This window comes from Mustela erminea, chromosome 10 (genome assembly GCF_009829155.1).
Source record: "Mustela erminea isolate mMusErm1 chromosome 10, mMusErm1.Pri, whole genome shotgun sequence".
In the NCBI taxonomy this organism is placed as follows: domain Eukaryota; kingdom Metazoa; phylum Chordata; class Mammalia; order Carnivora; family Mustelidae; genus Mustela; species Mustela erminea.
Window position 1 is genome coordinate 22,185,223 of NC_045623.1, and position 17,876 is coordinate 22,203,098.

The 17,876-nt window shown below is 33.6% G+C and overlaps 1 protein-coding gene across 6 annotated transcripts in view; it reads left to right on the plus strand.

Annotated features, from left to right (window-relative positions):
- Positions 1-17,876, plus strand: part of COL11A1 (collagen type XI alpha 1 chain) — a 201,878-nt gene that overhangs the window by 87,809 nt on the left and 96,193 nt on the right. For all 6 annotated transcript variants that reach the window (XM_032302425.1, XM_032302426.1, XM_032302429.1 and 3 more), the window contains 13 exons: positions 514-567; positions 686-739; positions 916-969; positions 2,160-2,213; positions 2,326-2,370; positions 3,600-3,653; positions 4,565-4,609; positions 4,861-4,914; positions 5,360-5,404; positions 11,264-11,317; positions 12,877-12,921; positions 13,110-13,163; positions 13,245-13,289. In XM_032302425.1, the coding sequence (XP_032158316.1) occupies positions 514-567; positions 686-739; positions 916-969; positions 2,160-2,213; positions 2,326-2,370; positions 3,600-3,653; positions 4,565-4,609; positions 4,861-4,914; positions 5,360-5,404; positions 11,264-11,317; positions 12,877-12,921; positions 13,110-13,163; positions 13,245-13,289 (657 nt within the window). The remainder of the gene's footprint in view (positions 1-513; positions 568-685; positions 740-915; positions 970-2,159; positions 2,214-2,325; positions 2,371-3,599; positions 3,654-4,564; positions 4,610-4,860; positions 4,915-5,359; positions 5,405-11,263; positions 11,318-12,876; positions 12,922-13,109; positions 13,164-13,244; positions 13,290-17,876) is intronic.

The following is a 17,876-nucleotide window of genomic DNA, read 5'->3' on the forward strand; positions in this document are numbered from 1 at the left end:
AAGACAATTATATTCCATGTGATAATTGAATAAAAGAATGTGGAAGAGGATCTCCAAAAAATAAAGGGAAAGGTGAAGAAACAAGGGTTTGGAAAGAAAAGAGGAATGAGATAGATGGTTAAGAGTGTTTTCAGTTAAGGGAAATGTAAAACCCTAAGATTTTGAGAATAAAGTGAGTAAGGATTTTTTTAAAGGTTAAAATATCACTTTGTATTTCTTTTGTTTAATTTTAATCAATTGTAATTGATTACAATTATAATTAATATAATTAATCAATTTTAATTAATTGTAAACTTAATAAAATAATATGACTTTTTTTTGCAAGAAGATTATTAGAAAAATTGATTCTCTTCTGTTTTATCTGAGCTTTTACATAAGAAATAATTTTCTTAAGTTAAAACAATTGACGTAAAGCTAAGAAGTTATAAATTTCAAAAACCATCTCTCTCTGTGTGATTCAGTTTATTGATCAAGAATTCCATCAAATGAATAAATTGTGGTGTTTTGATATAGGGCCCCCGTGGTGTTCAAGGTCCGCCCGGTCCAACGGGAAAACCTGGAAAAAGGGTAGGACTGGTTTTCATTGTGTATTTTGAGGGCATCTGAAATTATCAGTTATCTTGTTTCCTTTTACTCTGTGCCAGGAGGAATCCTTTTTGCTTAGTCATGTGCTCGGCATTTTCAGGGTCGTCCAGGTGCTGATGGAGGAAGAGGAATGCCTGGAGAACCTGGGGCAAAGGTCAGGAGCTCATACATCTGTGTATTCAGATCTTGTATGTCAGTTCACCCCTAAAAATTTTATATTTTAAAATAGAGTTTCTTGATATGAACAAATATTTCACATTTACATTACAGTATAGAATTAGGGTGGGAATGTGATGGATGATGATAATGATGACGATTATGATTTTACAGGGAGATCGGGGATTTGATGGACTTCCAGGTCTGCCAGGTGACAAAGGTCACAGGGTAAGATAAACCATTCTGTTACTCTGTATACAGGGATAATATGGCAATTTTATGAATTTTTTTACAATCTACAGACTCGAAGAAATCAAAAACAGAAAATTAAATACTTGTGCATCAGTAATTTAGTACATTATTATATCCACTACATACTTGAAGAAAGGCAATATCAATATAAGTTCTTCAATTATTTTTAAACATTAACCATGCAAATATAAATTCAGGTAGAATCTTTATGTACATGTATGTGGAAAATATTGTATTTATAGAAAGACTGTGGAGATTTAATTTTGCCTCTAATTTTTTGCTACTCTCCCTAATTTCCCTCTTATCTTTCATTTGCGGAAATATTCTTAATAGAATCTACTTCAGGCAGTCTATCATTACTATAACAATATACTGGGCACTGTATTTTATTATCCTAAGTTACATGGTACCCATAGATAGACACCACAAGCTAGTTCGAGTGATAATACAGGCTTGCAGTCCGGCACAAGAGCTTATAATTTGCAAAAGGTAAACAATCCACCATGCTGAACAGGAATTCAGTGGATATTTTTAGTGGGAAATTAAGCAAAGAGGCAGTCTCTCAGACAAAGAAAAACTTTGGACCTTCACATTTTTCTTCTCCAGAAGTTAGGAATAAAGATAAGACAAACCTTATGTAAACTGCAGAATATTAAAAGAAAAGAGAACGCTAAGGAAGTCTAGCGAGATATTTAGTGTATACCTACCCCATGTCAAGAGAAATACTCAATTTTGTTTCTTAAAAAATCCAAAATTTCTTTAGCTGTCTCTAATTGTGCTGATTTATTATGAATCTTAGAAGCATAAAAAATTTAAATTAAATTAAAACCACTGAAGTGTATCTCTGTTTAAAACAATCTTCAGCAAAATAATTTTCTACATGATATACTTTGTAACAATTATGTGAAAATCATTTTAGGTATTTTTTTTTTCCAAACCTTTTTGTTTTTAAAATTGAAGGAACTTTTTTTTTTTTTTCTAGCACAGTCATATATAAAGTCAGTTAATGTAAAATTATGATTAATCTCTGCAGTGTCTGAGAAGGACAAAGAAAGTATACATTTTCCTGCCAAGTTGTCTGTACATTCAGCAGGATAGCTGTAGGATAGACTTTTAAACATTCTGCTTTATTTCATTTTCTAATCATATTTATATTTATTTAATAGGGTGAACGGGGTCCCCAAGGTCCTCCTGGTCCTCCTGGAGAAGATGGAATGAGGGTATATTAAACTTAATTTCTTTTAGTAAATATTTGAAATGAAAATGTAAGAGAACAAAGAGTCGATACATTGTCTAATTGTTTTACCCTCCCATTTATTTTGTCAATGACAGGGAGAAGATGGAGAAATAGGACCAAGGGGTCTTCCAGGTGAAGCTGTAAGCAACTTCCTTTCTTTTTAAAATAATACTCTGTTTTGGAAGAATAGTGACTGGTGTTACAAAGTCAATAATAAACTCAGGTGACAATACAGTCTTATGTAAGCTAACCAACCAGGTAATTGTTATGGGAAAACAATTTCAAAGAAGGTACTTAGAGCTTTGTTATAGAAAAAGTCTTAGTCAATTGAAAGAAATGTGGAATAGAACATCTTTTCAGCCAAAAATCTTACCTAGTTTTTGTTGCTGTTTTTTTGTTTTATCTTATTTTTTAATATCATCACTAACTCCAGAATTTATTTATGTATTTAGGATAAATGGATCTTACAACCAGAAGAAACAAAAACTTAGGTGCCTAATATATATCAGATATAGGGATAAAATGTGCTAGATTATATTGTTTTTCCATTGAATTGTATAAATGAGGAAACTGATTTGGGAAAGTTTACCCAAAGCAAGTTAATCAAAAGACCAGACTAGAGCCAGGCCTCTTAATTTCAGTCCCAGCTTGTCACATTATAGAGCCTATCAATTTAAAGGCATAATAGCTCAAGGGAATGGGAGAGGCAGTACATTACTATATTCATTTTTCTAAGGAAGGAAAAGAAGGTGGAGCAGATGGTGGAGGGGGAAAAAGAAGAGAAGAAACTGATTATGTTTCAAGAATAATAATTAAAAAAAATCTCTTAAGAAAATGATTTCTATTATCCACATAGGTAGTTTGTTTAAACACCTCTTTGTTTCTTTCCCTTTAAGAATATTATCTCAAGAAGAAATTTACCTAATATAAAACAAGTTAATTAGGATTTTTCGATTTGTATAGTCTATCTGATTGAATAACAAGATTTAATAAGATTCAGTGTTGCCATTTAAATAAAAAAAATGACACAAAAGTGACAAAAAATATTAAGCTATTTCCATTTTTAAAATTTTCCAAGTGACTCATATGTAAATTTATAGATTCAAAGATATACAGTGTCTGTGCTAAAACTCCCTGTTACCCATTCTGACTTTTAGATCAGTCAGATATGAGATACCATATCAGTCAGATATGAGAGTCAAATATGAGATATTTGTCTTACATAAAAAAGGTATTTTAAACACCACAGGCAGTGTGTTAATAGAAGATGTAGAGATATTTTTACTCTAAACATTACATTAAAATTTCTTTGGATGAAGAAATGTATTTTGAGGGCATTTCTTATGAGGACATTTTTTTTTCCTTCTAGGGTCCACGAGGTCTGCTGGGACCAAGGGGAACTCCAGGACCTACTGGGCAGCCTGTATGTATTGTTGGAAATATTAAAACAAATTTTTTTAAAGATTTTTTTTTTAAAGATTTTATTTATTTATTTGACAGAGAGAGAGAGATCACAAGTTGGTGGAGAGTCAGGCAGAGAGAGAGAGAGAAGCAGGCTCCCGCTGAGCAAAGAGCCTGATGCGGGGCTCGATCCCAGGACACTGAGATCATGACCTGAGCTGAAGGCAGCAGCTTAATCCACTGAGCCACCCAGGCGCTCCTTTTTTAGAGATCTTATTTATTTAATTATTTGACAGACAGAGATCACAAGGCAGAGGGGCAGGTAGGAGAGGGAGGGGCGGGAAGCAGGCTACCCGCTGAGCAGAGAGCCCAATGCAGAGCTCCATCCCAGGACCCTGAGATCATGACCTGAGCCGAAGGCAGATACTTAACACACTGAGCCACCCAGGTGCCCCCAGATATTCCAGATTTTCTAGGAAAAGCTTGTTTTCAGACATTTTAAAGCTTAAGACCACAAAAGCCTTCAGTAGAGAGCAAGGTATTTACTGCTTTGTTGTATTCTAAGATGCTGCCTCTCAGTTAAATCTATTATATTCTCCCCCATACTCCTTCTTTCTTTTCTCTTCTTTTTAGTTTATCTACTTTATTTGTTTCATGTTAAATTTCTAACATACAATGGAAAATGCTGTTATGCTGTTATGCTGTTATGAATACCATGGGGACTTGGATAGAAGAGTATAGATCTTGCCTTTTTCCTCATCTCTAAATCCTAGTCTAGTGGTTGTCATAGTATTAGGTTAATTTTTTAAAAAAAAATTTCTGTTGTAGCATTTAAATGTATAAATATCCATATATATTAAGTATGTAATTACTTATATAAAATATTTGCATATATGTAAATATGTATACAAAATTTTTTTTTCTTTATTGAAGGGTATTGCAGGTGTAGATGGCCCCCCAGGACCAAAAGGAAACATGGTATGTAGAAACCATCTGTAAAATAACTCATTTCTGCAATCTAGGTACTAACAAACCACTTTTGTTGCTAAATCTAAAAAATTTCTTACGACAGTTTGCTAAGTCCATTAGCTTCTGCTAGCATTAATACTTACGAAATTTTCCAGATTCTCCATAGGGAAAACTGATTTGGGGACTGTTTTTCAACTGAGAAGAAAAAAAAAAGAATTATGTGAAATAACCCTATTAAAGACTCTATTTTTCTCTGGCAGGGTCCCCAAGGAGAGCCTGGGCCTCCAGGTCAGCAAGGGAATCCAGGACCTCAGGTAAGTCCAAGCCACCTCAGCTCCTTTAAGATATTGTGGTAGGATGGTTTCTTTTCATGAGAGCATAGACAGCCTTAGCATTCCTGGATCGGGTTAAAAATGTTTGCAACGTGAAAGAAGGAAGATAATTCTTTTTTTCCTTTTTGAAAAATTTGAACAAATTTGCAGAGGCCCCTTTTTTCCAAGAATAAAATGAGTCATTCAGTGTTCATGAAATGCCAGCACCTGCAGAAGGGTTCTGACTAGGATCGTATTACAGTCCCACTGCCAGAAGGGTAGCCTGTGTAAAATGCCTCACAGTGTTCCAAAACTTTCTGGGAAATGTGGGGAATGTATATAGATTCTCAGGATTCATTTCATGGGAAGTAGAAAGTTATTTTTCTATTTAAAAAATGTATTCTTATGATGAAGTTCCTGACATATGAAATAAATTCTTTTCACATAGGGTCTTCCTGGTCCACAAGGTCCAATTGGTCCTCCTGGTGAAAAAGTAAGTTACTCTGTGGTTCTGGTAATGCCTGGTCACCAATTTTGTGTTGTCAACCTTAGGCAGAAGCAAAGCCTGCCTTCTGTTTTTGATAAGATGTCAAGATGGCTCAGCACATAAGAAATTAATATGGAGTGGGACGCCTGGGTGGCTCAGTTGGTTAAGCAGCTGCCTTCGGCTCAGGTCATGATCCCAGGGTCCTGGGATCGAGTCCCACATCGGGCTCCTTGCTCGGCAGGGAGCCTGCTTCTCCCTCTGCCTCTGCCTGCCTCTTTGTCTGCCTGTGCTCGCTTGCTCTCTCTCCCTCTGTCTCTTACAAATAAATAAATAAAATCTTTAAAAAAAAAAATTAATATGGAGTAAAACCTTGAGAGTACCATGAGAGGGGGGAAGTCATTCATACATCTCTGAACTATAAATGATAAAATTCACATAGTTCCATTTGGATAGCTTCCAAATGTGACATTCTCAGCTATATTAATTTTAGAAATGCACTAGTATGAATGGAGTGTTTTCTCTTCATTTTGGTTCTTTTCTTTCTCATTATTTAAAAAAAGGTCATTCGGTTTGCCTGCGACAAAGGGTTTCTAGCAAGATCTGATTAAGGGAAAATTGTGAAGTTATCATTCTCACCATTTTTCATGTATAAATGGCAAAGATGTTCTTGTTAATAACTCAATGTCTAGAGCAAAACAAGAATAAATCTTTAATTAAAGAGATGTCTTTCTCCCTGATTTCTTCTGCTGGATTCCTTAAGTAATAGTTCCTGTCCCCTGTAGGTACAGTACATTGTTAGCTGGTTCTTTTTAATAATTTTTCCCCTTGTTCATTGATTTCTGTGAACATGTTATTTTTTTTAAATAAGCAGCTTCATTGGGGTATAATTTCACATCATAAAATTTCACTCATTCTGTGTACTTGTCAGTAGGTTTTAGTAAATTTACAGATCTGTGCCACAATCAAATTTTTTTCATGAATTTTTTAATTTTATTTATTTTTTATTATTTTGTTTAATTAGCCAGCATATAGTACATCATTAGTTTTTGATGTAGTGTTCAATGATTCATTAGTTGCATAGAACTCTCAGTGCTCATCACCACACATGTTCTCCTCAGTACCCATCACCCAGTTACCCCAACCCTTCACTCCCCTCCTTTCCGTAACCCTCAGTCACAATCAAAATTTTAGATATTTATACCACCTCAGAAAGAAACCTTATGTCTATTTGCACTCTCTGTTCAATGCACAGATTTAGACAACCACTAATTTGCTTTCTGTCTCTGTAGATTTGCCTTTTCTGGACATTTAATATGAATGAAACATATGAATGAATTTAAAATATGAATTTAATCACATAAATGGATGTAATATGTGACCTTTGTGTTTGGCTTCTTTCACTTGGCATAAAGTTTTCAAGGTTTACTCATGTTGTGGCATACATCAATACTTTTGCTCCTTTTTATTGCCAAATGCATTCCATTAATGGAATATACTACATTTTGTTACTTATTTAGCAGCTGATGGACTTATGAGTTGTTTACTCTTTTGAGCTGTTATGAACAGTGCTGCTATGAATATTTGCATATAGATCTTTGTGTGGACATATTTTGATTTCTCTTGGGTAGGCACCTCGAAGTGGAATTTCTGGGCCATATGGTAAATTTAATGCTTAACATTTGAAGAAGCTTCCAAACTATTTTCCAAGTAATTGCACCATTATTTCCTTCCTTTTAGCAATGTAGGAGAGTTCTAGTTTCTCCAGATCTTCATGGATGTTTGCTTTCCTTCTTAATTATGGTCACTCTTCTCAGCCTGAAATGGTATCCTATTGTGGCATTAGTTTCATTCCCCTAATCACTAGTGATGTAGAGCATCTTTTCATGTGCTTATTGGCTATTTCTATATCTTCTTTGGTAAAATACCAATTCAAATACTTTGATAATATTTTAATTGAGTTACTTATCTTATTATTATGTTGTGAGAGTTAACATCAACTTTAAGTGATCTTTAAGCTACTTTTTTGTGCATATTTCCTATATAGCAAAGAGATCTGTTGGAAAGTGCCCCATGAATCAAAGATGTGCCAAAAGTGATTTCAAATTTTTACTTTAGACCAGAAATTTTAACTTGGGCATCTTTTACCATATTTTAGATTAGCTCATCACGAGTCTACTATATTTCTAATAAATTGTGTTTGAGCATGTCTATTCAATTATCTACCATGCATTGGATTCCTAAGAGGAATTTGCTTTTAAGGTAAAATAGTATGCCTGCATTATGTTTGTTGAGCCAAAGGTCAAATATAGCAACTGGTTCACTGTACTTGTGGTGGGAAGACAGCTGTCTTCAGCCCAAGCAGCTTCTTTTTCCAATCGGAATGTATCCAGCTTGTGGGTTCAAGGACAGTCTCTTTTCATCAAAAAAAGAAAGGAACTCAAGAACATGAGAGAAACATGTTCTATTTATACTGCATATATATTTTTATTTTGCATCTATATTAGTTTTATTTTCCTTATGATACACTGTATTCTATTCGTTCTGGCTTGAGAGCCTTATCTCCCAAATCTTGGTAAATGCTGTTTCCAACTGGACCATGGTCTAATCTGACAAATAAAATGTAAATACGGTCATATGTTTTAAATTTCCCCTTTTATATTTTTGTCGTAAGTTATTATAGCCTGTGCTTTTATTATATTTGTGATAAAATATTTTATAAATGTGTTAATTAACTAAATTATAAAACAACTATATTCTTTATTCTAACATTTTGATAACATGAATATACTGAATATTTTCTATAGTTTGATGTCAGTATTTATATCACTCATATATTAATTGCTTTAGAGAAAACAAATAGTATTATGTAACTCTATGAGTTAAGAATGAAATAACAAGACACAAAGTAAATTTCAAAGGCAAGGCCTTTGAAGCATGGTATGGATCTGTGTTCACTTACACTGCAGCTCTGTCACGTATTAACATTGGCTAATTTACCCAAACTCTTTAGACAATGATAGTTCATGAAATTGTTTGAGGCTTGGTATGGATCTGTGTTCACTTATACTGCAGCTCTGTCACATATTAACATTGGCTAATTTACCCAAACTCTTTAGACAATGATACTTCATGAAATTGTTTGAGGCTTGGTATGGATCTGTGTTCACTTATACTGCAGCTCTGTCACATATTAACATTGGCTAATTTACCCAAACTCTTTAGACAATGATACTTCATGAAATTGTTTGAGGCTTAAAATGGACTGTATATCCATTTAAAAAAAAAAAAAGACTGTGTATCTACCTACCTATCTACCTATAAATTGTTTAACATAATGCATAGAAACAATAAATTTTCATTATTTTATTAAAATCTAAAAAATATAATATGATATTCATTTGTTCAACTTAAGTCCCAGCCCTCCAAGGAAACAACAGGTAGTTGAGAAAGAAGACAAAATGTTGTGCTATCACGGAGCTTCCATTCTGAAAGAGGTGGATTGATTTTAACTTTTTTTTCTCCGAGTTTTCATTTAAATTCCAGCTAGTTAACATACAGTGCAGTGTACAATACAGCACCTGGTACTCACTGTGACAAGTCCACTCCTTCATCCCCTCCTCACCTGTTTATCCCATCTGCCCACTAAGCTGCCCTCCAGTAATTATCAGTTTGTGCTCCATAGTTAAGAGTCTGTTTCTCGGTTTGCCTCTGTTTCCTTTTTTCCCCCATGTTCATCTCTTTTGTTTCTTAAATTCTACATATGAGTGAAATCACATGGTATTTGTCTTTCTCTGAGTAAATTACTTTTTTCACTTAGCTTAATACTCTCTAGCTCCATCCATGTTATTGAAAGTGGCAAGATTTCATCCTTCTTTATGGTTAATATTCCACATATATATTTATATATGTATTTATGTATTTTTATATATGTATATATGTGTGTTTTTATATATCCATATACATACACACACATATATATGTAAACACATATATAGATGTGGTGTACATATACATATATATAGGGATATATATAGATATAGATATATATACCACATTTTCTTTATCCATTCTTCAGTTGATGGACATTTGGGCTCTTTCCATAATTTGGCTAACGTTGATAATGCTACTATAAACATCAGGTTCTTACTAACTATGTCTCCTAAAGCAAGGGAAGCACAGGCAAAAATAAACTATTGATACTACATCAAAATTAAAAGCTTCTGCACAGTGAAAAGAAACAGTCAACAAAACTAAAAGGCAACCTACAGAATGGGAGAAGATATTTACAAATGACATATTTGATGAAATGTTAGTATCCAAAAAATATAAAGTACTTACCAACTCGACTTCCCCCCAAAACTCAAATAATCCAGTTAAGAAATGGGCAAAAGGCATGAATAGACACTTTCCCAAAGAAGATTCCAGATGGCAAAGAGACACATGAAAACATCACTCATCATCAGGGAACTACAAATCAAAACTACAGTGAGATAATAGCTCACACCAGTCAAAATAGTTAACTTAATATTTTTAAAAAAATCTATTTATAGCTCAAGATTTTTAATATTTCTAGTTCCTTAAATATAGCAACAATAGAAAATCCATGTAGTATTGCTAATAGTTTATTGTCATAAAATATCACAGTTGCTGATAAGAATAATTAATGGAATAGTTCTGCATTTGTACTTTACATCTCATTTTGAAGAAATAGGACCACTGTCTTGAGAGCAAAATGTAATTTATGTGATAGACAGAATATTATCATTAAAAATATAATGGTTTACAATAGTTATTACATGTTAGATTACTTGACTAAAACTGACTTTGAAGAGTGGTAAATGGAAACATTTAAATCTTTAAGTGAGATGTAGTTATCTTGGGTTAGAAAATATAAATTGTTCAGTTTAAAGGTTATTGTCAATTTTTTTGTTGTTCTATTGTGATTTAAGTTACACCTCTTGTAAACTCTTGATTTTCAGTTTGTATAAATATAACACGTTTCCTAAATACTCTCTAGGAATGGAAACGGATATTGTGTCCAGTACCTAGGCTTGCTTATATAGCTTTTCCCTTTTAATTGTTTCTAAATTCTGCCTAATTACTTGACCAGTAAGCAATAATTGTTTGGGTTCTGGAGACCTGAGAAGTTAATTATTCTCAGCAGAATGGCTGTCTTCCTATCAAGAAAAGTTTACTTCTTGTGGTAGTCATTCTTACCATGTTCCTACTGTAGTAATGGCATGTTACAAGACGTTTGAAACCATCCATGGTCAAAAAGAAACTAGAGTAATGAGTTGAATAGTTACTTGGGGTTAATAGTTGCACATTAGGTTATGTCCCTTGACATCAAAATATTAGATTTGTTTTTCTTTGTGTCCTATGAATAAGTTTCACATTATGATATATTTCTTAACACATTTGAATAATTAGTTATGTTCCATCAGTGTTACTGTATCATTATTTGAATTAGCACTTATTAATTTCTTTGATGGAAATATGCAATGTTTACTTCTTCAGTGGTATAAATCCATATATTCCTGACCTATATTGTTTTTCTTTTTATTCTCTAAGTTCTAGTTTACTATGGTAGGCAAAAACTAATTTGTAAATTTAAAAAAAGATACATTTAGGACTATAAAGCAGGTGAAAAACTAGCATGCTTTTGGCATATGTCAGATTTGGTTTTCATTTATCTCAATACAATGTTTTCTTCATATATCTAAAAGTCATTTAAATGTTTATCACCTATAGATAAAAGCTAGAGAATTATTAAGAATTTTATTAATAGTATATTCCTATGTAAAAGTCAGACTTTTCATTATTCTCACTTTTTAAAATAGAATATTCTCTTTTTCTATCTGAAAGGGTCCACAAGGAAAACCAGGCCTTGCAGGACTTCCTGGAGCTGATGGTCCTCCTGTAAGTAATAGTTACTTGTCATTAAAATTTCTATAAATTATCTTCAAAAATAGATTTTACATGTATTTTAAAGGTTTTTTTTTTTTTAATTTATTTATTTGACAGACAAAGATCACAAGTAGGCAGAGAAGCACGCAGAAAGAGGAGGAAGCAGGCTCTCTGCTGAGCAGAGAGCCCAATGAGGGGCTCGATCCTAGGATCCTGGGATCATGACCTGAGTCGAAAGCAGAGGCTTTAACCCACTGAGCCACCCAGGCGCCCTGGTTCACATGTATTTTAGAAGTAAATTTTCTGAAGTCAGTGATAAAAACAAATTGAACCAGTAATGAAACATTGATCCCTCTAAAATACCATTTCATCATGTCACTTACATATTACAAAATCTTTAAGGATCATTCAGTAGTCCTTGGATAAACTCATTCTAGTACTCTGATGCCAGAATCTCAAGATTGTCCTACTTCCTCATGAACCATCAGTTCCAGGCAAATAGATCTACTCCCTTTCTGTCAGTATGCTCGAAATGTCTTTATTGGTATACATTTCTTGTGGTCTTTTTTTTCCCCATGGAAAGCATTTTCCCATTCTCTCTTAAAGTCCATGTTTCCTGAGGGTCCAGGAGTAATTTCTCACCATTTGTAAATTTCCTTAACCATCTTCCATAAAAATTCCCCAACCTTCAGAAATTTCTATATGCTAGAAATACCATGCAATTATACCCAATGCATAATAATAAAAATGTGCAATTATATCTGTAACTGATTTTCTTTAAAGATTTTATTTATTTATTTGTTTGTTTGTTTGAGAGAAAAAGACAGAGATAGTGACAGAGATACTGAGAGAGAGTACAGGCAGTAGGAGAGGGAGAAGCAGGCTCCCCACCGAGCAGGAAGCCAGACGTAGGTCTGGATCCCAGGACCCTGGGATCATGACCTGAACCAAATGTCCACCTGACTGAACCACCTCAACATTCCAGCAATTGTTATTTTAAAAAATTTGTTATTTACACTTTTCTCCTCAAACTACTTATATATTTAGCTGAGATCTAAAATTTTTACTGGATATAATTGTGATGCAGTTAAACATTTTTGTTTACTGACTTTCAATAATTTTGTTATTAACACTTTCAGTATTTGTGATCTTGCTATGTTTTCTAATGTCCCATTCATATGCCTTAGCTGCCTTTTAAAGATGCATGTTTGATTATTTGATCAATATGCAAAATAGAAGTTATATTGAAACACGTGCCTTTATGTAAGAACTAATTGATACTGGGGTTGAATTGTTGATGAACATTCTGTATTGTTTCATGTGCTTTTTCCAGACTTTCAAATACATTATGTAGTTGGTGAAACATATCCATGAAATATAACCTTGTTATGTTTCCTTCAAAATGCTACAATTTCCAATGTCATTTAAAGCCATATGCCCTGATGCAAAAGGTTCAGTATCTTTTGCAACATTAGATTAGAAAAATTAAAAAAAGAAAGGAAAAAACTTCATAATGTTATAGACTACCATTAATATTGAATCTTAACAGTATTATGTTTTACTAAATATAGGGTCATCCTGGAAAAGAAGGCCAGTCTGGAGAAAAGGGTGCTCTGGTATGTTACAAAGTATCCATGTAAATGCTCTGTCACCTTATGTCTAAGAGAAAATCTCTTACTTTGGTCATCTCTACCAACAGTAGAAAAATGCCATATTCTTGTAGATTATTTGGTAAAATTATAGTGTGTGAATGAATAGCACTTTCAATGTATTATATATTTAAATAACAATGGGTCTTTTTTAGGGTCCTCCTGGACCACAGGGTCCTATTGGCTACCCTGGTCCCCGGGGAGTAAAGGTAAATGTTATTTTTTTTTCACACCATTTAATTTGAATGTAAAATATTATAATCATTTAAGTTTTCTAATTTATTCCATAGGGAGCAGATGGTGTCAGAGGTCTCAAAGGCTCTAAAGGTGAAAAGGTAAAATATAATTTATTTAGGTGATTTTAATTGCCATATATCTATTAGCCCCCCAAATTTAAATTTATTCAACAGACATTTCCTTTCCCAATATATTAAATAATTACTTGATACCAGACAATGAAAGCCTGATTTTCTTTTTTGAAAAAAGATTATACCTTGGGGTGAGGACTAAATTATAGAACAGAAGCAAAGATATGTCATAAACAGAATTAATTCTGTATCCTTTTTTTCTTACATGTGTTTATCTTTTATAAAACATAGAGTTGTTTTATGAATAAATTAATTACAGGATTTACACAATATCCAGTTGTATGCATAAGAGAGGAATGTTTATTCCTTTCTTTCTTTGCTAAAATCCTCCAAATTCTTAAGCTGGAATGCAGTACAAAAGTTAGAAGTACCCTAAGTCAATTGGAGGAAGAGGAAGTCTTTATACATTATACTGTATGCAAAGCAAAAGTATTAATGGGAAGGAAATAAACATTAAAACTAGGCAGAAGTGGATAAAAGAATGCGGGATTTTTTATAGAGCATTTGTAGTTTGTCTTTGTTTGACAGAAAGAGAGCGAGCGAGGGGACACAAGCAGGGGGAGTGGGAGAGGGAGAAACAGGCTTCCTGCTGAGCAGGGAACCCGAAGTAGGACTCAATTCCAGGGTTCTGGGATCATGACCTGAACCGAAGGCAGATGCTTAACGACCGAGCCACCCAGGTGCCCCATAGCTTGTCTTTGGACAAAGAAACCGAAATTGAGATTTTGTTTTTTACATAGATGCTTAATGTCAGTGTAGATCCCCCAAATCCTTCAGTGATTATGTTAAAATAAAATGGCATTACTCACAGTCAGTATTGTTAATGCTTACTATAATATTACATTTAAAAGTTAGAGTTTAAAGTAAAATATTTGAAGCTTTGTTGAAAAATTATGGAATGTAAATTTGGTTTTAAGGATAACTTTATTCCCATAGGCATAATGTTACAAACACAGACACAGACATACACACAGACACAGACACACACAGACACAGACACACACATACACAGCACCTTATGTGGATTTGACATCAATAAGGAATGGATAACAAAAAAGGATGGACTTCTATCCATTGTATTTTATTTTTCTAAAAAAATAAAAAGTAACTGACACATTGTCAAGTTATGCAGTTATATTCAGTTCTATTGTATGAAAAATGTCAAGCGTTTGAAATGAACTCAGCTACTTTAATGGGAATCCCAATTCATTCTTACCATCACAGAAGAACTTGAGGATATAATGTCTTGCTGAGCACAATGACTGATCAAACAGGGTTGAACTTGTAATTATTTGCAGGTGGCCTGTGCACACATATATGTATCATCTGTGGAATTTTTCTTGATTTTTAAAAAATATTTTATTTATTTATCTGAGAGAGAGAAACTGATAGTGAGAGAGAGCAGGAATTAGAAGGAGAGGGAGAAGCGGGCTCCTCGCCAAGCAGGGAACCCTACTGAGGGATCAATCCCATGACCCCGGGATCATGACCTGAGTCGAAGGCAGACGTTTAACGGATTGAGTCATCCAGGCACTCCTGGAATTTTTCTTGTTAAGACATTTAAGTATCAATTCAAATTTGTCTCTGGAATAAGTGTCTTCCATTTTTTCAACCTTTTTTTTAGGAAAGCCAGTGTTTAAAGGAAAGGTGTTTAATTGGGATGGGAAAGTTGTGAGCTTGGTGGAAAAAGGGGTAGTGGCAATATGACAGAGGTAAATAAAATTACAGATGACGAGATACATGTGAAGAGAAACAGCCAGGTAAAAGAAAATGTATACTGCTTATGTGTAGAAAAACAACTTGAGATTATTGGTTGTTTTGAGTGGTGTATAGTCTCAAAAGCAACAAGTAGATGTAGAGAAAAAGAACTGAAATTTTAAGTTGAGAGTGGAATTTCTGAGTCCCAGTGATAGTTCTCATACTAACTGGACTTGTAAGCTCAGGCACATTGTCTCGTTTCTCTAGGTTGTATTTTCAATCTATAAAATGAGAACTTTTTCCTAAAAAAATCGCTCCGGTATTTTTCAGCTATACCTTTTATTTTATCCTTTATTTTATTTACATCTGTTATTTTATCTAATCTAGTTTAGAGAAATTTTATATAAAAGTTAGTGGAAACTTTTTCCTAAGGATGAGTTCTCCCTATTTTTAGACTCTGAAGAATCATTAAATCTTTATGAATTTTAATACCTGTTGTTTATTTTGTCTCCTGAGTACATATTATAATGGACTATCTTTAAAGACATAAGGAAGTTGAATTTTTTTTTTCTTTTTACACATAACAACATTAATTGTTAACTAAAGGTGAAATAGTAAGTACCCTAACTAGGATTAAAATTCTCCATTGTTCAGATAGATGTGTTCCTTAGAACTTAAGCAACATAATCCAATGAACCAAATGGCATAGATGAATTCCTCTTTTACGCATATTCTAAAACTGTTTCCTTTTTTCTTTTCCGAAGATTAATGTAGACCTAATAGTTTTAGGACTGGAAAACTTAATAACTTGATAGTGTCACTTGTTTTTTAAAACACCACTTGTTGTAAGGGTATACCTAACATTTAAGTCATCTAATTTATTTCTTACTTGCTTCTCTACTTTATTTTCTAATTGTGAATGTATTGAGAACAAAAGTGTCACAGAAATAGCATCTAGTCCACTATTTTTTCTCCTGAAACAAAAATTTCTGTCTGGAAAAATCCCAAAAACTGTTATTGATTTTTTTACTTCAATTGCAGTGTTCTTTAAACTAAATTTGGCAACTGTGTAATTACCTTTCTCTCTAGGGAGAAGGTAATGAAGACAATAGTCAATGGGAAGTTAAATGGTCATTTTCAGCTTTTAAGCCTCTATTACTGCCCAGTTGCATTCAGTATAGAGAGGATCCTACATACATGGCTACTTATAGCCAGAATGTTGAAAACCTCATGCCTTTGTCTTAAAGGAAATTTCTAGACCTGTTAGAATTTTTAAGTTTAGGCAAAATACCAGATTGAATCCCTTTTCTAGGTTTAGGTCTCACATATTCATAATTATCTGACATTTTATGGACCTTAACATACCTTGCTAAACACACACTAAGGTGTGTTCATTTAGTAAATGTCCATTTAGTTAACGTTTATTAAATATCATGGTTATAAAGGATCAAAAATGTACTAGGCACTGGAGGTGTAGAGGTTAATTAGACAGAAATCTTTATTTCTACCATTTAGTAAAAGAAAGAACTATGATCTCCTAAGTGCAGAATAGGATGTTGTTAAAATAGTAAATGCTCAGAGGGAGCCCACAGGATAGAGGGATTAATTTTAGGGTGAGGGTTGGGTAGAGATTGAAGTCTTGAGAAATTTCATAGCAGAATTATGAACTGAGTCTTGAAAGAAGAGTGGAGGTAAACAGAGGTAGATGGAGGAGATAAAGGATTTGGAGGTGTGTATATGATAATGGCCACCAATGCAAGAATTACAAGTGGAGGAGCGCTTGGGTGGCTCAGTCCATTAAATGTCTCAGGATCCTGGGTTCTAGCCCTGTGTGTGGCTCCCTCCTCAGTGAGGAGTCTGCTTCTGTCTCTGCCCACCCCCCAAATAAATAAATAAAATCTAAAAAAAAAATATTACAAATGGAAATATAGGTAATTAAGTTTTTTCTTGTACTCAATGCCAGGGTGTTGTTGGGTGGGGGTGAAAGGGACATTCGAGACCAAAGATAAGACTGCCAAAATGAACAAACAAGGGTAGATCATGGTTAGGAGGGAGCGAGGTTGGCAGCTTATATTCATAATTAGCAGTTTGGAACCATTAAGGTGCTTTAAAGTAAAAATTGATGTGATCAATTTTGGTTTTTTATAGACTTCGTTTGGCAGCAGGATGTGGAAGTAAATGTGCCAATCTTGCTATCTCTGTTCACATACTCGACCTGACATGTTTTTTCCCCAAACTCTGCAAATCACATCATTTTCTAATTCCTAATTAAGATGCTAACTTCTCTGTCAAACCTTCTTCAGTTAACTTCTTGCCTCACTCCGAACACCGGAACCACCACCACCATCATCATCATCATCATCAACATCATCATTTCTTTCTTCTCTGAACACCATTCTACTCCATTTGTACCAAAATTAATGCAAATGTTATACCTTCAGTTTTTATTGTTAAAACAAATATCTCAAAATACTCCGTAGTACTCTGAACAGAAAAATGCTCAATTAATGCTATTGAAAAATTGAATGGTTATTCCTTAGCAATTTATTTTTTTTATTTAATTTTCTTGAAATTAAGAGACAGCAAGTTTGTTCATAAAGCTTAGTTTTAAAAGTCTAGATTTCATTAAGAATGGTATGAAATATTGCCAGAGTCAAAATATCTGCTCTCTTTAATTAAAGAAGGCCCAATTTTCAGTATTATTGGTCTGTTGTGATAATGAGCATTCTCAGTGTATATGTAAAAGATAATAACGGTTTGCTTATTTTTTATCTGAAAGAGATTGTAATATAGAAGACAAGTTGAGCTAGAAGGCACTTATCTAAAGGATGTGATACAAAATATATGATATAATAT